Genomic DNA, 26,287 nt, shown 5'->3' with positions numbered 1-26,287 from the left:
CTTGGACTATAACTTGGACTCGGCCCGTTTAGGAATTCGACTAGAACACCGGCCCTTGAGTCGGTTGTTGAACTCTATATAAGTCGAAATCAAAGTTTAGTTTCGCTCCAGTTTCCTAAACACTGCCATCCAGAGCGGCGAAACCTCAATTGCGGGTTTAAGTAAGTTGTACTGGTCTTGTTTTTTCTTCGGTTCAAACTTTTGCACCAGTTAAATCATGGTTAATCTGAATACTCCACCAGTTAAATCAACAGAAACAACAAATAATCATGACCACACTAATGATGATGCATGGTTGAAACAACGTTTTCCTGTATCTAAATCTGATCGTTCTGCTTCTGTAATTGTGTTTAAATCAGTTTTACCTTATCTCCAACGTGCCGGTTTTATTCCTCGAAAGCCCAAAGATTTCGGGGATGGAGGTGCCTTTCCTGAGATTCATGTTGTCCAATACCCTTTGGGTTTGGGTTTTGGTCGCAAAGGCGATAAGACCAAATTGGGAGTGAATATTTTAGCCTTGGCATATGATTCGGAGGGAAATATTGTGTATGATTCCATTGTTAAGCAAGGTGAAAATGCTTCCAAGATTGTTTACTCTCAGTATAGAGATCTTGTCCCTAAGATTTTGTTTGAGGATGGCTATGACGAGCAGGAGGAGGAAATAGCAGACACCACGCAGAAGACAAAAGCTGCTATTGAGAAAATTCTTGTTAGTCGGCTTAATGTACCTTCACGGTCATGTAATTCCTCGTATATTAAATATACTCCATCACAGCGGTCAGCTGATCATAATTCTGGTGCAAAGGAGCGTATAATTAGGATGACAGAGATGCTTGTGGATCCGCTTGAGCCAGCAAAGTTCAAGCATAAGAAAGTACCAAAGCCATCTGGTTCGCCACCTGTTCCGGTCATGCACTCTCCTCCTCGTCCTGTGGCAGTGAAAGATAAGCAGGGTTGGAAAATCACACCTTGTATATCGAATTGGAAGAATCCTAAAGGTTATACTATCCTTTTGGAGAATCGTCTGGTTGCAGATGGAAGGGGTTTGCAAGAAGTTCAGATTAATGATAATTTTGCAAAGGTGCAGGAAGCATTGTATGTAGCGGAACGAAAGTCAAGAGAAGCTGTTGCAATGAGGTCAAAACTTCAAAAAGAAATATTGATGAAGGAGAAGGATAGGAGGGAACAGGAATTGCAAGCACTGGCACAGAAAGCTCGGTCTGAAGGGAGTGGACGGGCACCCCCTCCCTCTTTTATCATTACAGCTGAGAGCAACATGATGATGAAGCTAGACGATCAAACAATGATAGGAAGTAAGAGGGAGAACGAGACAAGGGAAGAACGTTTAGTGCGTGAAAAGGTTCGTGGAGAGAGACGAACTGAGAGGAAAAGGGAGAGAAGGTTGGAGGCCAAGGATGTGGCAATGGGGAAGAAGAGCAAGATTACAAGGGATAGGGATAGAGATATTAGTGAGAAGGTTGCGCTAGGGATGGCTAATACTGGAGCAGGACGTGGGGGAGAGGTAATGTATGACCAAAGGCTATTTAACCAAGAGAAAGGAATGGACTCTGGATTTGCCGCTGATGATCAGTATAATGTCTATGGTAAAAAGCTATGTACTGCAAAATCTACTTTGGATAGCATTTACAAGCCAAAGAAAGACACTGACACTGATATGTATGGAGGTGAAGATGAGCAGCTGAACAGGGTTCTTAAGACAGACAGGTTTAAGCCTGACAAGGGATTTGCTGGTGCTAATGAGACGGCAGGTCCAAGAGAAAAACCGATTGAGTTTGAGATAGAACCTGATCCATTTGAATTGGATCACTTGTGGACAAAGGTGATGAAAGGCAAGTAAGCAACAGACGAGGTTGGGTCTTTAAAGCAAGTGCTGGGTGATGGAGGATCCAAATTTTTTATGCTTTAATATTTGAAGGAACACTTAGCTCTTTAATGTACTCCCCCTTAATTTCCACTCGGATTATTGTGGTTGTGTAGGGCAGAATTAATCTCGTATCATTATCACGTATGTTTCCATTTTCTGATCACACCCTTCCGTTTTCTAGTTGCTGCAGTTCAAGTGTGATGTCCAGTGATAATTAATGGTTGCGTTAGGCATTGAATTTGCGCATTGTTAAATATCCTAAGCATTTTTTTATTCCTTAACGGCATTCTAGTAGCATATCGTTTATTTTTCCACACTACAGATTTGGAGCGAGGTAGGATTGTAACTGAGAAGTTGCAATATATGGACGCCGCTGTTTGAACCTGGATCCAGTGCGAGCTTATTTCTACTTCAAAACTTTTAGAGCAGTTAAGAGCAACAGAACACAGACAATGGTAATGGCGTACACGCAGACTCTTATTATCGTCAACTACTTTGTAACAAAAATTGCAAATTGTTAGGATCATCCTTATATATGATGAAACGTAGCAAGGAAATTATATATTAACTGACAATCAGGTTTTATCGCAGTTACCCGTAAAGTAGTTGGGTCATGTACGGACTGGGACTTCTCTTGGAAAAGAAGAGACTGTTGGCACTTGGCACATCAAATAACCAGACGAAATTAAACAATACAAATACTTGCATAGCATTCTTAGACAAAAGTTGTCTAAAATTCCTAGAAACACATTGATTATCAAAACCACATTTGCTCAGCATTGTTTAAAAAGTTTAGATTTCTCTAGTACATGTTAAAAGAAAAGACAATAATGACCTAATATGAAATTGTCTTACACAGATCCCTCATTAAAGCTCTAATCACGTAAAAGTTAGGGTCCCTTCATTTGATTCCCTGATCTTCCATTCACTTCTTTCTCTTCTTAGGTGGCTGGAGAGCCTCTTCTTCCTCGTCCTCCTCTTCATCTTCGTTATCGGGCTCGTCATCTTCCTCTACGCCTTCTTCATCTTCTTCCTCGTCCCCGCCATCATCGTCATCATCGTCGTCGTCGTCATCATCGTCATCCTGGTCCTCAGCATCATCATCTTCCTCTTCTTCCTCACCATTTTCTTCCCCTCCCGCACCAGCACCAGCACCAGCATCAGCTCCACCTTCAGGTTCTTTCTTAGAATTATTGTTGTTACTGTTGGGTTTGCTGCCATAGCCCCCATCTTCTGACGACAGTTCCTCTTCGCCTTCTCCAAAACCACCTTCACCATCTTCATCGTCATCATCATCTCCGTCCTCCTCGTCCGCATCAACAGGCTTGGGATTACTTCGGTTCTGACAGCCACCTTGGCTTCCAGATTTGGTTGCTACCAACAATCCAAAAGGATTCTGAAACTATTCAACAGAAAAAGTTAATACCGATCAGGAAAAAGAAACCAATCAACAAAGAATATGCTATCAGTGTACAGTGAAAGAACGTGCAGAATAATCAGTAGATATGTAAAACTGTTGCAGCAATGCTAGAACGCTACCTGAAACATCACACAAGTCTGACTAACATACAAAATGATTCTTTTTTTTTTATGGTGAATACAAAATGATTCTAACTAATAGTCTAATATACACATCAGTATTTTCAATGGGGCTCTAAAGGAAGGAAGAAAACAGGAAACCTTGTTTAAGTAGTTCGACACTGGGTACAAAAGGGTACTAGGAGGACATGTTGTGTTGTTGCCCGAACATTCAAATTTGTTAACCTCTTTATGAACTGCAGTATTCCTTGATTTGGGATATCTCTCTTTGCCTTCTAAGCACAAAAATATTACATGTGATCAGCACTTATAATGAGTCAAATCAATGATTAAAGGACATTACCATTCTAGTCTTTTGTGTGTATAACATCTAAATGATCAAAGGACGACAAATGTTTAGTGTCATACTATCATATCCTATACCGCCACCGCACTACCATTTGCTGACAAGAGAAGATAATTTAGAACAATTCCTATTCGAATATTAGGACGTTAAGTTTGCCAGCCTTTGCCTACACCTCAAAGCATTGAACTGCACTTGTCCTATCCTACATAATCAGGCCCATTAACAGCCCAAAAGCAAATCATGGACCTTACAAAGCCCATAAACTAAGGGCCCAATGGACTCACCTGGGCTCAGACTCCAGGTCCGGCCCAAAACACACGAATAAATCCAATGGGCCAACTACAAGGCCCAATTATTACACCCCAAAGGCGAATATTCGAATATCTCACTTCTATTCTATTCTATTATGCTCCCTTGACTTTGCCTTTAAACCACCAAACCATTGACCGCATAAAATAAGATCAGTATTCCAAAATTTGGGTCCCACAATCAACTACCAGGACTTGAGAGTTGCCCAAAATCGCATTTTATATTTCATTTTGAGTTCCACTATTCGTTACGTCAAGCCAACTAAATCGGTGCAAGTTAGCTAGCACCCTAAAACCAGTGTTTGTTTTCGGAGTAAATTAAAACTGAAGAATAACCAGTTAAGAACTACATGCCATCTTGAATATAATCACGTTTAAATGTTTAATAAAGAAAAACTCACTTGAGCTGAAAGTTGAGAATTGACCATAGTTGAAGTTAGCAAACTAGCTAGAATATCAGCGGCGCACTTTAGTGTAGTACCATAGTTGACCAGCAACATCGAAGCTTCTTTAGTTTCCATTTGTAAGGTTGAAATCTCTTCTTCGCCTGAAAACAACCTAAGTAAAACAAACAACCGTTAGATATTTTCCCCGTTAGATCTCAAACGCGGAAATTAATAAAAAGTTTTCATTCCTGTTTGTGGAAAAAAGCTGAACATGGAAAGAGAAATAAAAAAGTATATTTTTAACGCAAGAAGACAAACAAACGACCGATTTATAAAGAATCTTGCCGAAATCTATTGTTTTAGTGCAAAATATTGAAACTTTATGACGGAAAACACAAGTAGCCTCCCCGGAAACAAAGAAAAAGAAGAAATGTAAGAAAAGAAACGGAATTGAGAGAAAAGTGAAGTGTCTCTATGAAAAAGTAGAATTCTAGTACAATTGTGAGTTATGGAGAAGAAAAGTGTACCTGAGCTGAAGATCTGGGAGATAAAGAGAGTAGATCTAAAGAAATTGAGGACTAAAACATGAAGAAACAAGCATCAAAAGCCCCTTTCATTTTAGACCGTTGGATCTCGATAGTAGATATAGATTCGTTGAGACAGAACAATTTATTTTTGCGAGAGTAGAGAGAGAGAGAGAGAGTGGTCAGTGTAGTGCGAGCTTTACTGAGAAGCTGCCCGTGATTATTCACTAACCTTTACGAGAACTCTTGGGCAGGCGTTTGGTTCCTTGCGTTAGCTGCCCGTATAAAATTAGAGATTTTTTTAGCAAGTGGGGGTTAATTAAGCTCAGGTAAACTAATCCCATCATCAAAGTATACGGCCTAGATTTGCTAATGATTACCAACTTCCAAAATCCAAAGGAGAAGGTATCTGCGGGTCCAGGGACCGGGAGCTTTCTAACCTTAAGTAGTCTCAAAAATATATTTATTATTTACCTTCATAGTCGTAATAAGTAATATATATCTCTAAACATATTTGTCAAATTTATTGCATGTGCAGCACATTTATTAGGCATTATTGGATTGATTTTAATTTTACGATGAACCATAACCATAAAACATGTTTAGTTGAACGGGGTCTACTAACTAGGAATAAGACAATTTAAGTATTCAACTTGGTGATTAGGTTAAATCTTCTGGAAAGAGGAATTAAGACTATAGATGCCGATACTTATCCCTATTCCCCCAATTTATCGCTTACTAGATCACTTCATAGAGATTAGAGAGCGACTGAATACTACGCTACTACAGTAATAATACTTGAGTTTTGGATCAAATTCAAAACCCTAATGTTCCTACACGTGTGCCCTAGTTTTAACACTTTGATAGTGATGTGAGATGCTTGGAGGTTGCACAGAAAAGCTCACATGCTGTTATCTTCTTAAGGGTGCAGTGGGCCTTTTGTCCAACAAACTCAAAGGCTGCACCCGAACAGCTGTAATAGTAAACAGGAACTGCTTACTTACAACACCTCTTCCTCCTTTACTTGAAAAGGCCCAAGCCCAGATTTTAGACCCAGAAGAAACATTCGTGTTATAGACTTATAGCCTTTTCTTATCCAAAAAAAACAAGGTTCAAGCCTTTGGGTGGTTCTTATTTTTGGCACCAAAACTTTCGGTAGTAGTTCAACGTGTTTAGGTCACCAAAGTCTACTGAATGGCACCCTATAACAATTAGTCCAACAAGTGTTTGGTTGTCATTTGCACAGTTGTGCTGTCATACAAGTAGCTTGCATGAATGTTTGGTTGGAACTTATAACATTTACTGATAATGAAAAAAACTGACAGCAACAAAATTCAAAATCCACAAACAACATCCATATTGTTTGTGGACTTTGGCAAGGGGAAGTTCTTGATTATATTATAACCAACTATAACTTCGCAGGAAATTGTCAATTCAAAATGAATTCTCAAAAAAAAAAAAAAATCCTCTTTTTTTCTTTGATTATTGACATATATCCTCTTTTCTTTGATTATCTAAATCATGGGGTTTCTAAATGTCCTTGAGCGAAAATGGTTTTAGCCATTACTAGAAGACAATGTTTGAAAGGTCTCTTGGTATTATAGAGTTGATGATAAAAACCATATCAAAGGGAAGAGCATGAAAACTTGAGAAAAGAGGAGATGTTTGCTTGGGAGGGAGAGAAGGGAAGAAGGAGAGAGGGGGAAATGGAAGATTATTTGGGAGTTGAAAGTGGAGACTATATGGGCTGAGTGAAGATCGAATGAGAGACCAGGAACGAGTGAAGAAGACGAACAATTTATGGTTTTGTTTTTCTCTTTTCTCATTCCCACTATACACGTTAGTGAATCGTAGCTAATCACTCGGATGCCCACTTTTGGGGTTGGACCAACCAATTAGTAACATAAAGTCCACAATATAAGATCCAATATAGAAAAACCAAACAGAAAAATCAGAACAGTGTACCATAACCCATCTACAGGTTGGCCCATTCGTACTGCCAAACAGGCCCAATAGAGGATGTTCTATGGAGAGTGAGTTAGTGAACCATGCTTTTCCATGGTATGGCCGGGGTGTTAGGATTAAGAACCGACATAACCGAACTGTAACGCTATTTAGATATCACACCAAATATCATCACTTTTCTTTTACGCTATTAGTTACAATTTTCTCAATGCACCACACCTCACAACTATTTACCTTCACACTAGTGTCACCACGATCAAGCCCATAAGTTGGTCCACCATCATCTCTACTACTTATAAACGGCATGGGTGAGTGAGCCAATGGAGCTGTCCATCAGTTCTAACAAGTACTACTTTTATTTACACGTCTCTCATGTTAGCCATCAGGACCGGAATTTTGTTTTTTTGTTGAAACTTTCAATGATACGCTCGGCAGTAATTATACACTGCCCTATTAATCAAAAAGTAGGTCCGCGTATCCAGTGCTCAGCTCGGCCCATTGACATTGCTATATCAAAAGCGAACATACCAAAAGTTGTTACAGACACAAGGAAACTTGTGTGGGCACACCCAAACCCGTGAGGATTGTGTTAACGTGATGTGTTAAGCGAACATATATCATTGGGATTGTGATGTGTTAACGTGAGGATTAACACCGTCATATTTCAGTGTTACTAGAAACAGCCTGTCACCCTCTTTTATTTTGGTAACTAAATCTCAAAGATAAAATTCTACCTGGAACTATTTATCTTCTTCCTTAAGAAAAAAATAAAAAGAAGATATAATTCTGCCCCTAACAATTATAACTGCAAGTGGAGTGGAAAATCTACAAGTGCAAGTACCTCATAATCTTCTAATAAGCTTGACAACATAGCAAATCATAATTTAAGTGAATACGTGTTCGGGTTAGTAAGCTACAAGTAGCACTACCTCATCTTCTTAGTATTACACAAGGCCTTCCTAGTACGTACAACTGATATCCGGCACTTAATATTCCATTGCTATGTTATCAAGCTAAGTACAACTGATGTCCACCAGTCATAAACCCATGCTTAGGAAGTCTTTTATTTTTATAGTCAATTTTTTTTTTTTTTTGACAGAACTATCGTCACCTGATAGTAGTTGTCCTAGTTCTGATGAGTAAAGGATTCAATCTGATCATTACATATCTTCATGACTGTAGAATTTCAGTAAATAAAAGGTACAACCATGTGTACAGTTTAACACAAGAAGTCATAGAAGAAAATGATTGCTCGGCATCACCGAACGGAAGACGATAAGTGATAGAAGAAGACGACCATGTATAATTAGATTGTTCATTAGAAATGTTAGTAGCAGTACAGTACAGGAGGAAGGAGTGGCTGAGATTTAGTTACCAAAATAAAAGAGGGTGACAGACTGTTTTGGGTAACACTGAAATATGACGGTGTTAATCCTCACGTTAACACATCACAATCCCAATGAAATCTAACGAGATTGGGTGCGCCCACACAAGTTTCCTTGTGCAGGTACCAATGCCTAATGGCTTTTTCCAGGCACAGAAATTCCTCAATCAAGGAAAGTTATATGGGACATGGAATGTCCAGAAAAAGTGTTATGTGTGGTCGCCGGATGGTAACAAAAACGAGAAAGATATGCAATTGTCCCACGAATGGAACCCCCCCCCCCCCTTTATTGACCAAAATAGAAGGATAAAAAAACCACTTGATTGTAGTGTTTGAGTTTACTGTAAAAATATTTAACAAGTTACATCAAGGAAGATCATTAATGAGTACAATGTGATAGTGAGTACAATGCCATGAAATCACAATAAATGTAAGCAAATAAATAAATGCAACTTTAAAAACCTAGAAGATAATATCATAACAGGAAGTAAATCAAGTAATCCATGAGACTGCTTCATTTTATATCATAAGAATACTTAAGTTTGTGGAGATCGTGCACAAAAACCTGAAGCCGGGTACAGGCATGCCACACATAGCTTCTTCCACGGTTCCACCACAAGTTCAAAGGGCCTCTCCAATGGGGTGTGTAAATCTACACCTCCACATAGGTGCCACTAGGATTTTACACTCATTTCTAAAGTCCATAAAGACACACCCCATGGCTCTTCCAATGGTGGTGTGGAAACAAAACCTTAACTGTCGCAAGTTTTTTAAAATTGAAATTTGCCAAAGAAAGCACATCACTTAAACACAGGTCCATGTTTTAAATATTTTGGAAAATGCAATAACGGCGGGCAAGGGCCGTCGTAAATGGAAAATCACAACTCCAAAGTTGAAGTGACGTCCATACTTCTTAAACCCTTAAACGACTTTACAAGCCACATCCGGGTTTCTTAATAATTAATAAGACGAGAGGGAAATTTCCACCAAACCATACCAACTAATAACTATTGTATATGGTTTACACCCTCCACTGGAAGGGTGTTTTTGAAATTGGGGGTGTAAATTTCACACATTATACGCTTTACACCCTCCATTGGAGATGCCCTAACACTATAACATATGCATGTGGTGTTAATAGACTTGGGAATCATACCTGATGGATTCGTCCTCCTTAAGCAGATTTCAGAAGCCAATCAAGGAAGAAGATAATTTCTGATGGAGTCTGTCAAAATGAATGGCTTCTAACATCAGCTTAAGTGTAGCATTAACTTGTGAAGTTGTTTGTGTGTGTGTGTGTGTGTGTGTGTGTGTGTGTGTGTGTGTGTGTGTGTGTGTGTGTGTGTGTGGGGGGAACAGGTTAGAATGAGGGAGGTTTCATGAAAGAAGTTCCCTGGGAGTCTTGGAGGTTGAGAACTTCACCTTCAAAATGCCAACTAATGCAACATCGGTGCCCCTGCTAAGCCAATAGAGATGCTTGAGAAAACCCAAAATATTGATAGCAGCATAATGGTTCTGAAATCCACAACGCACCCTGAGTAAGAAGATACATATCATTATGATAAGCATGAAGGAAATAAGCAGATATCAGGAAATGATAAAACACGCGAGTCCAATAACTAAGAAAAAGAACCATTCAGCACATTTCATGGAATCCTAAACAGTATTCATGAAAAAGATTACCCAACAAATTAAGTTCTCCGTTCACAAGAGAGATCCCAGATGCTATCTAGCCTAATCCATTACATTCAAACATGCATACAGATATATAATTTTGCCACAGCAATATGCAACACTAAATTATCTTATCTCTATGATTATATCAATGACAATTTATAGGCGAAATCTGCAGTACAGAGAGGAAGAGCTTTGCAGTCTATCCCCGTAGTCGCAGAAATTGGTACCATCGAACTAAAAGAAAAAAAAAAAAAAACCCTTGAAAAATGAGTTTATCAGCAAGTCGGGTTTGACTTGAAACCTCGAAGCAATTGACTCGGCTAATTAATCTGTGGTTTAGTCTGCGTCTCTGTTTACCGATTTGTTAGACAATCAACTCCAATCTCGAGGGACTAGCGAATACTGACTGCCCAGGCCAGAGGGTACTTATCCCTCTTCAGTAAATATCACTGACCACTTACAGTAGGCCAATGGCTCGATATCTCCAACCCCTGGGCCATAAATGACTCCAGTTAAAAAAGAACAACTTTCTTTCACATCCCCCTCCTTTCGGTTTTTTCCTGTCCTTTTAACGTAAGAGCATCTCAATTGCTAAGATATATGTTTCGTGTGAGAAGATAAGAGAACCTATAAGATAATAATCCTTTTTGACATATCAACAAAGATGCACTATTTTTAATGAAGTAGTAAAAGCATACTTGTATATTTGAGACTATATCCTCATAATACATGATCAGGATGCTAACTAATAACTAAGAGAAGCTAATCAACAACTGAATCACATTACTAATAAAGGCGTATAAACATATGGAACGCAAAACAAGTTACTCCTAAAAAGACAAGTGAGTATAGTTTACATACATGCAAAAGGCATTGCAGAAAGACAAAAAATAAGGAAGTAGATCACCACAACTTACCGTGCCAAGGGACAATAGAGTCGACTTCTGATTAATGAACCAGAACACATGTGAACAATTTCGCCAGAATCTACAATCTTACTGTTGCTTGTATTCATGATGACAATATCCATCCTTTTGGCCTGTCTAGAAGACAATAGCATGAGGCACGGAGGCCATGTTGATAAACCAGGCATTGAATGTACAGATGAGATTATGAGAAGAACCAATGAATGAAATGAAATGTACCATGGGAATCAACATTCGAAGAATCCAAAACGAGTATTCGGAAAACCAAGAAACACACCTTTGCAGAAATTAGTACTCATCACAATAACAAATTTGACATATTAACAATCATTTTTTGAAGTGGTTTTGGAACGGATGACATCCTTATCACTGATAAGTGCTTAAACATCATGAAAATAGTAAACATATCACAATAGCACACGGAAAGCGTTGTTGAAAATTCATGACATCCTTCAAAAACATAGTCCAAGATCATTGTTTCTTACACGAAAACCTGAAAAACTAATAAAGAAACACATTACTAAGGATGTCCAAAACAAATACATCCATATAAAAGGAGAACACGAAAACAAGGGGTTCCCTTTTCGAACGAATAATGCATCTGAAACTTCATCCAAATCGCTCATTGCTCAAAATCTACCCTTCTTTAAAGCAACACGAATAACCGCCGTTCTGAATTATGAAACTAAAGATAGAGGAAAACAGTGATTAGAGGAAATCAGAAAAAATTACAGCGAAGGAAAACCAAAAATCATACCAAATCTAAGATCCCACGAACACACAAGATTACAAGATTGTACCTATCGTCCCCTGTATCCTCCTCCCTTAGGACCCATTGCAGAATTTGGCCTGGGTGCAGAACCTTGACCAACCGGCCCACTTTGATACGGATTAGCTTGATGAGCTTGTGGATTCTGATAGCCAGAATTCACCATTCCATAACCTGGCATAACCTGTGGGACTCCAAAGGCAGCTGGATTTTGCCCAGCAGCAGCAAGTACAGCAAGCGCCGCCTGTATTGGCACAACACCCTGACCAAACTGCTGAGGCCCACCAATCAACCCTTGGCCATAGAACGCGGCAGGATTAACAGCCAAACCCTGAGAGGCCATAACTGCATTCGGTGCAGTATACCCAACAACACCTGGCACATTATACCCACCACCTGGAGCAATGCTGGGTGTCTTCAAACTAACATTCGCCGCGGCTCCCTTCTGTTTATGATTATCAGTAGCCCTCTGGCAAACCAACTGATGTCCCTCGAAATTCTTAGTCTGTTCCTCTAACGCCTTTTTAGCTCCTTCAACAGTCTTATATATGAAAAGAGCAAACCCTTTAAACTTCCCAGTCATTTTATCAACCCCCAAAGGCCCCTCTTCAATTTCCCCATACTTTGTAAAAAATGCAAGCAACTTCTCAGACGAAATATCCGAATGAACATTCCCTACATAAATCTTCCTACACATGGCCTCATTATTCAACGCATTATTCTGTAGCGGTTGTTGTAAATTAGTGATAACAGGACCAGCAGAAGCAAGTTGACAAGCAGTCATTCTACTTTCAATCTTCTTCTGTGGCTCCTTCAATGCTTTCTCAGCATCTTTTCTAGTTTTAAAACATATAAAACCATACCCTTTTGATTTCCCAGTTATTTTATCAGTAACAACATTACAATCTTCAATTTCACCATATTGTGAAAAATACTCACCTAGTTTTTCAGAACTTGTTTCCCAACCGAGTCCGTGTATGAATAGTTTGCGTTGAGTCGGATCGGAATCAGCTATAAGGTTAATTTGGTCAATCAGTTTTGGATTTGTTGTTACGGCTGTTTTAAGTAATTCGATTAGTTGCTCTTTTGTAAATGCTTCTAGAATCTTTGATATGTCTACGTTGGAATCGTTCTGTTCTTGTTCTTGTTCTTGTTCTGGTTCGAACGAGTTTGATGATAACTCTTCTTCACTCGCTTTTCGTTTCTTTGCCATGTTAATTTTCAAGATGAGACTGTGTTAGGGTTTTTTTTTAATAAGTTGTTATCTATTATTTTCGTTTCTGTTTAATTGGGCCAAAGGCCCAAGGCTTACCAGATTTAAGGGGGGCTAAGACCCACTGGTAACTAGTCGAAGTTGGCAGTGACCACTTTTTGTATCTGGCGATACATTTTAATAAAAGTAACTTTATCATCAGTGCAACTATAAGATCCAATGCCTTTCAATAATATTGGACATCAGATTTCGTTATAGTAAAAATATTGTACATCAGACGTAAACTATAAATACCAAGCGTCTGAACATCAACTTAGCGCTTACTTCCTTCCCACACCAATAGGAACAAAGTCTCGTATTCCCCACAGTACAACTGATGCTGAAGCATGGCTTGCAAACTCCTCTATTAAGATTTAAGATTTAAGATACACAAATTATTAGTCTAGGGCTGACATGACATGGCTGAAACAAAGTAAGCTCATACATGTGGCCGGTATACAAATTGGAGAGGCTTTCTAGCGGGTTAACAAATTAGAGAGGGTGGTCGGTCAGTCCCGTGACAAGAACAAAAGACCCTTAAATGTACCATTCTTTTTCTCGGCATCGAAATGCTGTGAAAATTCAGCTACCAATTATTTTTTTCTTTTTTGTCCAGTTCTCTTCTTCCTGATCACATCCACACACCCTTTGCAATATAGTCGCTCAGTTGCAATGTTGCATACAGCTAAATTCTATATATATATATATGAACTTCAATTGCTTATTATTGACAGAACTAAGCCAACCACAGAACTTTTTCCTGGACATTCACTTTCTAAAAGAAACTTTATGAGATAAGGGCCTAACAGTGAAATTTTCCACCTACTGTCAAGAACAGGTTTGATGGGGAGAAAGAATTGCAGAAAACAGGCATGGGAAATACTCAAGTGGTGAAAAACTCCCTTGTATGTTTCCATGTCTTGAAAAACTACTTGCGCAATCAAACGCCCTAGAACAATTAGAACAAACTAAAAGAGAGTCGAAGCACATTCAGAGTTTTTTCTTCTCTTACACGCATTACAGCACCCATGTCCTGGACGTCAGGCCTAATGGGTTTTGCGTTTCTACGACTTCTAGAGCTCTGTCCCTTTTACCCAAAGTAACAGACAGGTTTATTTAACAACAAAACATCTTCCTTGTGTCTGTAAAAACTCTTGGCAATAATCTGGCATTACAAGTATACTATAAAATAAAGTATATAAAAAAATTTATCTGAATGTGGACGATAATTGCAGAAGGGCATATCTGAACAAAAACTTAAAAAGAAAAACTAAAAACTTTATTGAAAAATTTAGAAGAAATGAAGATTAAAGAGAAGTCATTCAACTGTCAAGATGAGGAAAAAGGAGGCTAGAGTATAGCACATAAACGTGATAAATACATTATGAAACTCCTTACAGGTAAACCTTTTTATTGATCATTTGATCATAAGAAAGCTTTAAAGATTCAAATTTTGTGAGTACCCACAGCTATATAGAAAGATTTCAGAATCTATTGTATCCAGAAAATCATGTCTCAGATGATCCAGAAAATCTGTCAAAGGTATGACAAAAGTTAATTGGCTAAAATTTTAAAGCACAGTCAAAGTAAGCCACAAGTACATCGGTAGATTGAAATTTCATATGTACCCACAGGTATATACATAGTGTGTACCCACAAGTATATAGATACATTTCAAAATCTATCAAACCCACTAAAGAGCAGAAGAATGGGTACAAATTAAAACGAAAATGTCAAGACTAAAGCAAAACCATATCTCAGTTGATCAAGGAAAAATTACCCAAAAAATCTGTCAAAGGTATGACAAAAGTTAATTGGCCAAAGAAAATTTTAAAGCAACGTCAAAGTAAGCCAAAATTGCAAGAGCAAAAAAGTGAAATTACAGCAACTACATTTAACTGAAGCAATGATCAGAAGACACAAACAAAGAGCAAAAGTGACATCTATATTCTTAATATTAAAGCTCGCACCAAAGGTATTTTCCGAGCTTCCTTAAAATTCCACGTCACCGACTTAAAAAACCAACTTAAAACAGGAATCTCTTTTTCCTTTCAAAACTCTTATTAAAATAGGAATTCCTCTCTTCTATTGAAAAGGGAAATTCTAGCACTTCTAATTAAAACGGGAATCTTTCTCCTATTAAAACAATAATCACACTTCTAAATTAAGTCAACTTTTATAACGGGATCCCTCCCCCAACTAAAAATGGGTTTTTAAAGCACAATTAATACGATTTGTTGGGAAATTAAAATGGGATAGCAACTTAAACTAGAATGTCTTTCCCCGATTAAAACAGTTTTCTAGGAAATTTCTATATGTATAGTAATGATTATTCAACAAGTTTTCAAAAGAGCCGGTGCGTATGCACGAGCCTACTTTCTAATAAAGAATACGTAAACTAATGACGGGAAAATTGAGTCACCAAAATATCAAGGAAAAAAACAGAAGGTTTGGGAATGTACTATTATTAAGACACAAACAAAACATAACAGTCAAGTGCAAATATCACAAAATTATAAAAAAAAAAAAATTGAAAATTATTCAAAAACTTAACCAAAGATGATCCTCGTGTCTGAGAAATTATGACAGATGAAAATAACCAAAGAAAAAGAAGAAGAAGAAGAAGAAGAAGAAGAAGAAAAGAAAAAGAAGAGAGGAGTACAATCCACATACTTCGATGATATATAACCGAAGTTCAATGCCTCAACGAATTGAGCCTTTAGGATCAAGCAATTGAACTGGAATATGCCTTCCAAGAAGTAAACATCAGCTAGCAATAACACCACCACTATTTGCCCCTGCCAGTATCTGCAAATAATATCTGAAAATAAGAAGGTCAAAAAAATGATGGACCAAAAACACCAAACAATAAGCTGTTCTTGAGCTCTTGAATTGGTAATGAAATTTCGTTAAAAAATATGAAATGCAATAAGACACAAGAAGACCAAAATACAAGCTCTGGTTGCAGCAGATGCAAGAAAATAACTACTTCATGATCTTAATCTAGACTCCAAAAATCACTAAAATCTTGCTGAAAGGATTTATAACAGGCCTACAAGACAAAAAACCAAAGAATATACTGATATGATATTACCCTTTGAATGGTTCTTTGCAAGGTTGAAAACTGAGACAGTATAGTAGCAAACAACTGCTGTCTTTAATAGTTTGATTGCAGAAAAAAAGATTCTTGGAAAAAGCAAGGATAATTTTGAAAATACAGAAAACATAAGTGAAATTAATTAATAGACTGCAACAACGTATATGGGTAAATTGTTAAAACATAGACTGCCAACTTATTAACACATTCTTTCAATGGCATGACACTCAAAGGAAGTAACATCCTCTATGCATAAAGGATAACCACTTCCCTTAAACGACTAAGGAAGTGGGGTAATTTCCTCTGTCTTCTTTCCCTTCTTCTCTCCTTGCATTTCTCATATCCCAGATATGTATCTTCAATCCTTAAATCAAACACAGCTAAAAGGAAAAGCAACATTCTAGGCCTACAGGAAACCAAGTAAAAGTATGTGGGAAGTAACTGGAAAGGAACTATGTAAGAGACTGAAAAAGCTTACCCACATTAAAAAACACTTCTCCTGAAATGTTTTGCTTTGCAGAAGATGGGACAAGGGGATGGAACAGAAAACAACAATACTTGCCTAGAACTTTGAGTGACCACAGAAGCATGAATGTGTACACTCTATTGGAGGAAAAAGGTTTTTCTTCTCAATTAATTTTGTCAAATGTAAATTAAAAGTGTTTGGTGCTCTTTGTTTCACGGCATTCTTTAGGTGTCATTTGCAACTCTCACTATTGACAAGAAACACTTCAGCCTCAAGTAGCTTATTCTCACAGCTGCCTCATACTCCTTTTGGGCCAATTCATAATCATTGGAAGTATCTCAGCCATTTCTCTTTTCTTTCCTCACAACCTTCCTCTTCCCTCACATCATTCCTTGTTATTTTAGTGAAAATACTAAATGTACCTCGTTTCCAGAAACAAAATGTGGAGTAATTAAAGTTTTCAAAATTCGACTTCAAAAGAAAGATAAATGTAAGGCGTATAGTGTATTTGATTCATGGGAATAATGCCCATAAAAAACTTCCATTTTAAAAGGTAATTGTGGATCAAACTCAAGCCTCCAAAGTATAATGGTTACCCAAGACTCGATGCTCAATATTTGAACTAGAAAACAAAGTTTACTACTTATTTAACATTTAAGTAAACTACTTTTAAATAAATATCTATCGATACAAAAAAAAAACATAACATAGCGATAGGCAATAGGCAATAACAATGAACCTACAAAATAACCAACTATTTTAAGTTCGTATAATTAGTAGTAAAAAAATGTATATATAAAAAGAAAAACATAAAAAAATATAACATTACAAATTTTGAAAAATAATTGAAGCCAATTTACACAAACCTACCATCAGGCCATCATAGATATGCATAGAAAACTGATAAAAATAAAAACTAAAAACATGACAAAAACATGAGAATTATATAGAGATGAAATTTACCACATATAGGAAGGATAACCCGACAAAGGACCACCCAGTGTGTTTGTCCTCAAAGAAGATGACTGGCCAAGGTAGTTTTCTGCATTCTGATACGCTTGCAACCCTTGCATAGATGGTATTATAGAACCTTGCATCCCGACAACCGAAGGATTACCACCAAAAAAACCCATACCATCATATCCTCCTAATCCCATAGAACTTCCACCCATTTGAGCTGATTGAACCACACCTGGGTTAAACCCACCCTGAAACAAAGGATTCAAAGCACCCGCCAAAAACACAGGATTCGTAAACAACCCATTATAAGCAGGATTCAAACTAGGATGCTGACTAAACATCGCTAAATTCTGCGCAGCCGCAGCAGCAGCCAACATAGTAGGCTGCAAAGCCTGTTGTTGCTGATTCTGATTCTGTTGCTGTTGCTGAACAGCTGGCTTATTCGCCATCTGGCAATGCAACTGACTCCCCTCAAACATCTTATGCGGCTCCTCCAACACCTTCCTAGCACCCTCTACAGTCTTATACAAAAACAAAGCAAACCCTCTAGACTTCCCCGTCACCATATCAAACCCCATAGGCCCATTCTCAATTTCCCCATACTTCCCAAAAAACAATCTCAACTTCTCCGCGTCAACATCCACGTTTACATTACTCACATAAATCTTCCTCCCCGTCGGGTCCTGATGCACCTGACTATTACTATTACTATTACTATTACTATTACTATTACCATTACCATTACTATTACTATTACCACTACCACTACCAACAACGGGCCCCATCGACGCTAACTGACACGACGCCAACCTATTATTAATCCTAATCTGCGGCACTTTCAACGCCTTCGCCGCAGAAGCTCTACTCTTAAATAAAACAAAGCCATACCCTTTAGCTTTACCAGTAACTCTATCAACAACTAATTTACAGTCCTCAATCTCCCCAAATGAATTAAAAGCGGATTGTAATGTCTCTATAGTCGTGTCCCAACCTAGTCCGTGTACAAATATTTTACGGTGAGACTCATCTTGGTCTGCTAATGTACGGATTTGTTTTAAGAGTGAGGAATTTGTTGAGGCAAATTCGGATAAGAATTCTATTAGTTGGTCTTTTGTGTATGGTTCTAGAAGCTTCTGGAGTTTTGAGGATTTTGATATTTCTGGTTTTGTGTCGGAATCTGTTGTTATTTTGGTTTTATTTTTTATTTTTTTTTCGAGTTTACGTCTTTTGTTGTTTCTGATTTCTTTCTTCTCTTTTAGCTTCTTGTTCGCCATGGATGGATGAAGATAGGGTTAGGGTTGGTAATTTGGATTTTTAGTACTTAGCTGGATTTTTATATTTGGTTTTTTCTTTGGGTTCGATACAAACGAGTGCAAATAGCAAACAGGAGAGTAGTGCAAAACACCTTATGTCATCTTCACAAATAGTGTACATAACTAAATAACCATATGATTTTCACATTATCTTATTAGTTCCAAATACCCATTTTAGAATTAGCATGTAATTCTAACAGTTCCATGTAAATGTAAAGCAATTCATTTTCAGATCCTGTCTAACTCAAGAATGATTGAAAAAAAAAACCCAAAATCCCAAAAAACTATCTCAATAATCTAGTTTTACTTCAATTTTTTGTTTAATTTCGTCGGAGATACAAAAAAATTAATTGATTTGAGTTAGTTTGATCTTTATAGAGGGAGATTAATTTAGATGTGTCTAAACTTTTATTTTCATTGTTGGTTTGAGATGACATTGATGGAGTTTTTTTTTACATTGATGGAGTTGTGAAAGAGAATAAGTGGAGAACTTGCAAATAGTTGCACTACTTTTTTTGGTGCGACAAGATGACTCCTCACCTATTTATATGGTACACATGAGTGCAACTTAAGCTATAACTGCCACTTTGCATTAGTGGCCAAAGACCAGTAAATGAGTAGTTAGTGGTAGGGTAGATAATCGGGTCGGGTTTGACCCGAATCCGAATAGTTTGGGTTCGGGGGTTTGGGTTCATATATTTTTAAGTTTTTATTTTATTTTTAGTGTTATCCGATCGGGTTAGTCGGATATAATCAGTTCGTTCGGGTTCGGATTCGGATATAGCCATATCCGACTCGAACCCTGCCCTAGTTAGTGGGAAATGGGTGCAAATATAATTAATTGTCATGTAAGTTGTGTTATTTTGTTTTTTTTTAACGTTATTACTTACTTGTATTTTGCTTAATCAATTGTTAATTGTTAATGTGCAAGATTAACATGTTGTTTTCCTATTATACAAACTCATTCTCACAATTGTTTCGATTGTGAGACAAATGTTTGTAAAATTGTTACGCTAAGTTTATGACTTTGCTAGTGTTTTCATTCTTTTTTAATGACATTTTTAGATGGAAGAGTTTGTTTTTTTTGTTTTTTGACAAAAAAAAAATGATTTATCACATTCAAGCATAGAATTAAATTCAACAATCAAAATCAAAGGTAATTATCCTTACTCAAATCTCAATCACAACTAATAGAATTATTGATCTTTGATTAATTGAAAAGTTTGAGAATGTTTAAAAATTTGTTGAGTACAAAATTTATTTTCTTCTTTATCCTATTTCCTCATTTATTTTTGTCCCATTTTATATATCATTTGTTATTTTTAATAATTATAAACTTTGTCTCACGTGTATTGTAGGTTTTTTTTTTTTCCTCGTACATAAATAATAATTATAAATAACCAAACAAAAAGGTTATTGAGCAAAACAATCATACACTATCTTGTAAACGCTTTCCGATAACATCTTTATAACAAATATAACGATGAGTATGATCGATTTCAACAATATCAAAATCAGGTGGTTTGGAAAGACAAACACATTATTTTATACATTAATTATCTATTATTCATACCAAATCAAACTTCTATTGTGAATAAGACTATACAAGCTACAAAAACTCGACCGATATATATATTGCAGCAATAGATAAATCTATATTCCCAACACCTCCATATCACAAATCTAAAATCAAACTGATGCCAATATAGTTGAAGCAATTTGGTCACAACTAGTTGTTTTTTGTTATATTTAAGCCGTTTTCCAACAATCATAAAATGAAAACAAAATTTGTTAAACTAAATCTTTATATCTTGTAAAACAAAATCAAATTTCAATTTCAATTTATTCGTAATTCCATTATTCTAGAACACAATTTTTTTTTTTTATAGGTTATAGTCACGTCTAAGTCACAATTGCGATGCTACTTAACGAGGAATACATTGATCTCCAAGTACTACCAGTTTATGTTTCTTTGTGATTTTTTGCTTAATTGCGTTTTACTTTACGGTGAGATTCTTTGCACACACAAATAAAAATATATGCATGTGTTTGGACAAACAACATCGGAATCGAATATTGACTTCATGTGAATATGAATAAGCTCCTTAAATATTGGGCTAGGACTGACATCGACCATTGAGATATAATAAATCAACTATCGCATTTTTATAATTCTCAATCACGCATTGATCCAATGGCAATTGATAGTGATAACTGACTACAATTTTCAACTTAACCTTTTCGAATTCAATTCTAATAAGACCGTATAACCTCAAGCATAACAAAATCTATGTTCAAAAGTACTCTACAAACAGAAATAAAATTTAATTTAACAAAATTATTTATTAACAATAAAAAAATAAATAAATATTTACAAATAAATAAATAGTAAATCTAGGGTGGGCAGAAGAGAGAAAGTGAAGATGAATCTGGGCCACTCACACACAGAGGTGAGAGTGTATTTCAACAAAGAAGTATTGATCCAAAAGCTCTTATTTCTGCGTACCCATACATCATGCGCACTGAAGACATGCTCATAAATAAATATTATAAATTATTTATTTACAAATAAATATTTTTCAAGCACGATATAAATCGAAATAAATACATTAACATCATAGATTCATAGTAGTGCTGATGAATCCGCATATGTTTCAACTCTACCAAGTGGCCATTGAAAATTTGAAATGTTTACATAACCTTTGGACTTTGAAGGGGTGTTGTTGATTTTTTGTCGGCTTTGTCCTCTTTAATAATATTGAAACTGATTCGTTTTATGGCTTATTAAATTGGATCTTTGTCCTAACCACTTTTTATCAAACTTTATTTTTACCTCATCTAGGAATCTAGGATAGTTTTCTTATAGCTAAAACACATGATTTCTTATAGTTGGTCATGACTCCTGACTCATGACGCTCGTCCCATACCCGTTTTCACCCTTCAAGGGCCATTACATAAAAGCAAAGGCTAATCCAGTCATTTCATATATTAATCTAATCCGTAATATTTCCACTTACCACTCGTGACTTTTCTTCACAAACTTTTTTGTTTCTTCTTCTTCTCCTCCTCTCCTAAAGAAGAAGAAAAAACAAAATACAAATAAACAGGAGGGATATATTTTATTATGTTTTTATTTCTGGGGTGTAACACGATGACCATCAAATTCACAAAAAAAAAAAAAATCTGGTCATATATATATTTTTTTTTATTTATTTTTTTTTTTAAAATTTTGTTGCGTGTGAAATAGAATGGGTGATCATGCAAGTTCATCACCACTAATAGCACCGGCCACTGACCCAATTGAAATCGACCTTGAAGCTGGACCCGCTGGTGAACAAATTCAATGCAGAATCTGTCTCGACTCTGATGGTAACACTTTTTTTTTTTTTTTATATTTTTATTATAGGGTCAATTTATTTAGGGTTTTACTGATTTAATGAAAATTTAGGGAGGGATTTTATTGCACCATGTAAATGCAAAGGAACAGGAAAATATGTTCACAGGGAATGTTTAGATCATTGGAGGGCAATACGGGTAAGTCACACAATTTGTTAGTTAATTGTATCGTGTGGGCATTGTTTTGAATGTGAATATGTTTATATGCAGGAGGGTTTTGCATTTGCTCATTGTACTACATGTAAGGCTCCATATCATTTGAGAGTGCATGGTGCTGCTGATAGGAAATGGCGAACTTTGAAGTTTCGTTTTTTTGTTACAAGAGATATCATATTTATTTTCGCAGCTGTTCAACTTGTACGTAAGACTCGTTTGTTTTTATGATACTCTGTTGAGGGGAGTGTTTGGTCTGATTTGTTTATGTGTTTTTGTAGGTAATTGCGTCATTGGCATATTTGGCGTACTTTACTGATAGTTATGAGCAATTCTGGCTTCGTTCATCATGGGGTTTTACTGGTGGACTTAGTTTCTACTACATCTGTGGTAACTCTCAGGATAAGATCATCTATTTGAATGTTTGTGTATGGATAGACTGTTACTCTTAACCAGCCCATTTCTGTCTACTACCATACAACTCATTCTGATGGGTGGTATGCTTTAAAGGTTTAACTGTGCTTTGTTATTGTTGTCCCCTAGAATCTGAGTTTTAAAAACTCGGTCCCTCATTTCTCAACTGTGTTAGGCATTTCTCAGTCACTATATTAATGGTCATAGCCATATAACGAAGCCTCTAGTAATACAATGTACTTGTTTCTCGTATTTCATGACCAAAAAAGAAAAAGGAAAAAGGAAGGAAGAAAAACAAAATGGAACAAAGAAAGAAAAAGTATTGGAAAACATTGTACTAGACCATCACTCTGTGATTGGGGCTGGTATCTGTTTCTCTGCCAGAAGGCAAGGATTTCGTTCTACTATTGTTTGTTTCTCGTGACATAGTTTTCATTTATAGAAATGCTGGCTTTGTGATAAACTTGTCTGGAAGACATTTTGTATCTGATGTCTGTAGTTTATTCATACCAAAGATTAAACTTTTTATTAGAATTGGAAAGATTCATGCATCATTACAGAGCATTTACTCTTGGTCATTCGTGCAACTGGATAAATGCCTCTTAGTATTTGTCTTGTAATGCTCCTTAGGCTTATATACACCAATTTACTGACTTGTTTTTTTTATGTCCATATTAATGGGGAGGGATAGAGCCACTTTTTTTATGCCCACATTGTATACACATTTAAGAAAAACTGAATTAAGGGCTAAGTTTTTGTGGATGTAATTTCCCTGCTGCGGGGAACATGTTCACCAAAGAATCAGCTCTTTCGAAGAAGTCAAACCTTATAAAAGGTGTTACAAAATCAAACATTGTGGACCGTTAGATAAAAATTTAAAATTGAACTCAAGTTTTTGCAACCATAGACACACACAAATAAGACGATTTTTTGTGAGGATGATCTCCATGGTGACCATATCTTATCTGTGAAATTTCAGTACTTAATTCGTTTTGTAAGTACACAATGTGGCTCTATCCTTTCACTAGGATATGGATCCTATCCTTAACAAATAATATAATTCTCAATGTCATATTTCTGGTGTGAGGTGATCATTTTTTCCTGATCCTCAAAAGTATAGATATTATTTGTACAATCTAACAACGAAAGAGAGGGTGCTGTGATGTTAATGCACTTTTTCTATTTGCTGACAATTGCAGGAGCACTACTGTTTTTTGCTTTTCTAGGATTATCTGGATGCTTCATTACTTGTTACGATCGAAGAGTCGCTAATGATTTAGCCCAGCCATGTCGAGAACTGTGTCTTTGTTGCTGCCAGCCTGGGTAAATCTTTTTCGAAGTTTTTGGAATCCTGGATGTACTTTATCATCTCTTACTGTCAGTATGTTTTAATATTAACTTGTACAACTACATCCACAGTCATCCTGGTTCCCTAAGCTATTTGCATAAGTTTGCAAGATCCATCCGTTGTATTATTGTTTATCATACTGTTGATTCATCCATCATCTGGTTTAAGAGGTCTGGTTTGCAAGCTTCCTATTTTCTTTCCTGTATTTATATTGGATGCATTTTAGTATTAATTTGTACATTCACAGTTATCCTGGATCGTGAAAGACACAGGGTAAGAAATTTTTGCTGTAATTAACAGCAATTAAAAGATAGTGGGACCTCTTTCTCCCTCCCCTACTAGGATCCTGTTATTACCTTCTACAATATGTTTGGGCAGAAAAAAAATAAAAATTGGAGTAGTATGTTACACATTCTATTCCATGTAAGATGTTTCAGAAGGTTAAATACTCTTATTTCATCATGATTCATGAGTTTTGGAAAACATAAACTACTTACGGTAATGTCTATATATTAGTAGGTATTGATGGAAAACATGAATTTTCTCTTAAGATGGATTGTTTTTTATTCTCACGTTATGCTTGTTGCTCCACTTGTGATCTCCTCCATTTATCTAGATCTACAATAAACAGTTAGTTCATCCGATCTGCCAATCAGCTTTATGTTCTTTTTATTTCCACCTCTTGCAGAATGTGTGCAGATTGCCATTTACCTGGCACGCTTTGCATGTGGACTGATTGTACAACCTGCTTCGAAGGCTGTGCAAGTAGTGCAGGTGAATGTGGTTGCTTAGGAGGTGCTGGCGAAGCTGGGTTGCCGTTATTATTAATCATGGGTCTAGTAGTGTTAGGACTGTTTACTGTGATCGGCATATTCTACAGCGTACTTGTAGCTACAATGGTTGGGCAACGCATTTGGCAGCGGCATTACCACATACTTGCCAAAAGGATGTTAACCAAAGTAAGGGAATTTTCTATTAGTTTAATTTGTATTAGGTGCTACAAGCCTTGTTCATATTTGTAAGCATCTCATCAAGTCATTCAACTGAAGGACATCTACAATGGCTAGTCCAAAAACCCAATCATTTTGACTGTTCCAATTATTTGTCTTCAAAGACTGTAGAAATGACGGCGAAAATATTTGGCAATTAGGATTTGTTGATTTGGTATATAAATTTGGAATGTGACCAATCAGACTGGCATTACTCCATAATCTGTGTGTAGAACATCTTTTTCAGTAATTTGGTGTTGGTGGACAAGATGCACGTTATTCTGCTTGTTGGCTATACGGGTTGCTTTCATTATCTGAATGACAGGGTGTTAAAATTGCGACCCTTTAATTTAGTATGTTATTTTGTTTTCTTTTGCAGAATGTTTTATCCATAACCTTTCTTGAGATAACATTGTAACCTTTTGAATAGGAGTACGTTGTGGAAGATGTTGATGGTGAGATGACAGACTCCAGTTGGTCCCCACCGCCTCTCCCACCTGAGCATGTTCAGCAGTTGAAGACACTCGGTCTTCTATAAGCTTCAAGCAACCGTTTGTCATCCATACATAGTGGAATACAGTGTAGAGTGTAGACGGACTTGCTGTTTTTATGGTAAGTCTGTCTACAGGTTGGGCCCTTGTTTATTCTCCATGTTCAGAGATACCAATGCTTATAGTTGGTGCATCTTGGAGATTTGAGATATAATTTAGGGTTTATCGAAAACAGATATGTAATTTCTCTTGTTCATTGTCCATTTATCAACATATCAATGATCTCATATGGTAAATAACTTTTCAAAGTTACAGTTGTTTACTGTTTCCGGATTAGTGTAAAGATTTGAATATACTGCTATAGACACTAATATCTCTGATTCTGACAACTCATGATCTGTCTACACTTGATAGCACTTCACCCCCTTTAGTCACTTGATTGGGGAATAGTATGTTTGTGAATTAATTCTTTTGCTAAAGGGAGAGACCTCTGTACATGACCCTTATATTCTGACAGCAAACTTATGCCGTGGATTTGCGTGAGTGGAGAATCCAAGCTTTTGATTCTGTTTTTCTCTTGAACGTCCCCTAAATGTATCTAGAACCAAGATGATAGGATTGGCTCGTTTCAGTGGTTTGGAAAGTTCTTTCTATTTGCAAGTTCGCATCTACCTTTATTTTAGAAAAATGTTCCATCTC

General features: G+C 36.6%; 3 protein-coding genes and 2 pseudogenes across 16 annotated transcripts; 2 read left to right on the top strand and 3 right to left on the bottom strand.

Moving 5' to 3' along the window:
* The first annotated feature begins 122 nt into the window (after positions 1-122).
* LOC147502403 (SNW/SKI-interacting protein A pseudogene) lies at positions 123-2,061 on the top strand (annotated as a pseudogene). Its single transcript, XR_015219989.1, has one exon. The product of XR_015219989.1 is annotated as an SNW/SKI-interacting protein A pseudogene (transcript).
* Positions 2,062-2,611: 550 nt separating this feature from the next.
* LOC147502402 (uncharacterized) lies at positions 2,612-11,215 on the bottom strand. 9 transcript variants are annotated; one of them, XM_086607222.1, is made up of 5 exons: positions 10,932-11,215; positions 9,760-9,871; positions 9,494-9,562; positions 4,480-4,625; positions 2,612-3,281 (listed from the first exon to the last, which is right to left on the bottom strand). In XM_086607222.1, the coding sequence occupies exons 4-5, from the start codon at positions 4,597-4,599 to the stop codon at positions 2,811-2,813; spliced, it is 591 nt and encodes a 196-aa protein (XP_086463348.1). In that variant the 5' UTR covers positions 4,600-4,625; positions 9,494-9,562; positions 9,760-9,871; positions 10,932-11,215; the 3' UTR covers positions 2,612-2,810. The 9 variants fall into 9 exon arrangements, with proteins under 9 accessions (XP_086463348.1, XP_086463344.1, XP_086463339.1 ...); XM_086607218.1 differs by having other exon boundaries at positions 2,612-3,287; positions 10,932-11,061; XM_086607213.1 differs by lacking the exons at positions 9,494-9,562; positions 9,760-9,871; positions 10,932-11,215 and adding an exon at positions 5,221-5,347 and having other exon boundaries at positions 2,612-3,287.
* A 138-nt stretch (positions 11,216-11,353) lies between these two features.
* LOC147502401 (UBP1-associated protein 2B pseudogene) lies at positions 11,354-12,990 on the bottom strand (annotated as a pseudogene). 2 transcript variants are annotated; one of them, XR_015221696.1, is made up of 2 exons: positions 11,741-12,990; positions 11,354-11,625 (listed from the first exon to the last, which is right to left on the bottom strand). The product of XR_015221696.1 is annotated as a UBP1-associated protein 2B pseudogene, transcript variant X1 (transcript). The 2 variants fall into 2 exon arrangements; XR_015221697.1 differs by having other exon boundaries at positions 11,698-12,967.
* Positions 12,991-14,222: 1,232 nt separating this feature from the next.
* On the bottom strand, positions 14,223-19,303 carry LOC147502400 (UBP1-associated protein 2A-like). Of its 3 annotated transcripts, XR_015221695.1 has the most exons (3): positions 17,488-19,303; positions 15,635-15,782; positions 14,223-14,494 (listed from the first exon to the last, which is right to left on the bottom strand). XR_015221695.1 is itself a non-coding variant. In XM_086607211.1 (2 exons), coding segments are annotated over exons 1-2 (1,272 nt in total). In that variant the 5' UTR covers positions 18,759-19,303; the 3' UTR covers positions 15,411-15,781. The 3 variants fall into 3 exon arrangements, 2 of the variants coding, with proteins under 2 accessions (XP_086463337.1, XP_086463338.1); XM_086607211.1 differs by lacking the exon at positions 14,223-14,494 and having other exon boundaries at positions 15,411-15,782; XM_086607212.1 differs by lacking the exon at positions 14,223-14,494 and having other exon boundaries at positions 15,411-15,769.
* A 2,385-nt stretch (positions 19,304-21,688) lies between these two features.
* Positions 21,689-25,900, top strand: LOC147502399 (RING/FYVE/PHD zinc finger superfamily protein). The gene is made up of 7 exons (XM_086607210.1): positions 21,689-22,166; positions 22,246-22,331; positions 22,404-22,550; positions 22,628-22,736; positions 23,960-24,083; positions 24,797-25,067; positions 25,528-25,900. Exons 1-7 carry the CDS (start codon positions 22,046-22,048, stop codon positions 25,633-25,635), a joined length of 966 nt encoding a protein of 321 aa, XP_086463336.1. The 5' UTR covers positions 21,689-22,045; the 3' UTR covers positions 25,636-25,900.
* The last annotated feature ends 387 nt before the right edge of the window (positions 25,901-26,287 follow it).

Source organism: Coptis chinensis, chromosome 4 (assembly GCF_015680905.1).
Source record: "Coptis chinensis isolate HL-2020 chromosome 4, ASM1568090v1, whole genome shotgun sequence".
Taxonomy (NCBI): Eukaryota; Viridiplantae; Streptophyta; class Magnoliopsida; order Ranunculales; family Ranunculaceae; genus Coptis; species Coptis chinensis.
Note: the sequence above shows the minus strand (reverse complement) of the source record. Positions and strands in the feature narration are given on the sequence as shown.

Coding starts and splice junctions, on each gene's coding strand:
- LOC147502402 (XM_086607213.1), bottom strand. CDS start 5,335: ATGATGGGATTAGTTTACCTGAGCTTAATTAACCCCCACTTGCTAAAA. Junction 4,626..5,220: donor GCCCAAGAGTTCTCGTAAAG/GTTAGTGAATAA, acceptor GGTTGTTTTCAG/GCGAAGAAGAGATTTCAACC. Junction 3,288..4,479: donor ATTCTCAACTTTCAGCTCAA/GTGAGTTTTTCT, acceptor TCTGTTGAATAG/TTTCAGAATCCTTTTGGATT.
- LOC147502400 (XM_086607211.1), bottom strand. CDS start 18,758: ATGGCGAACAAGAAGCTAAAAGAGAAGAAAGAAATCAGAAACAACAAA.
- LOC147502399 (XM_086607210.1), top strand. CDS start 22,046: ATGGGTGATCATGCAAGTTCATCACCACTAATAGCACCGGCCACTGAC. Junction 24,084..24,796: donor CTTTGTTGCTGCCAGCCTGG/GTAAATCTTTTT, acceptor CACCTCTTGCAG/AATGTGTGCAGATTGCCATT. Junction 25,068..25,527: donor CCAAAAGGATGTTAACCAAA/GTAAGGGAATTT, acceptor CCTTTTGAATAG/GAGTACGTTGTGGAAGATGT.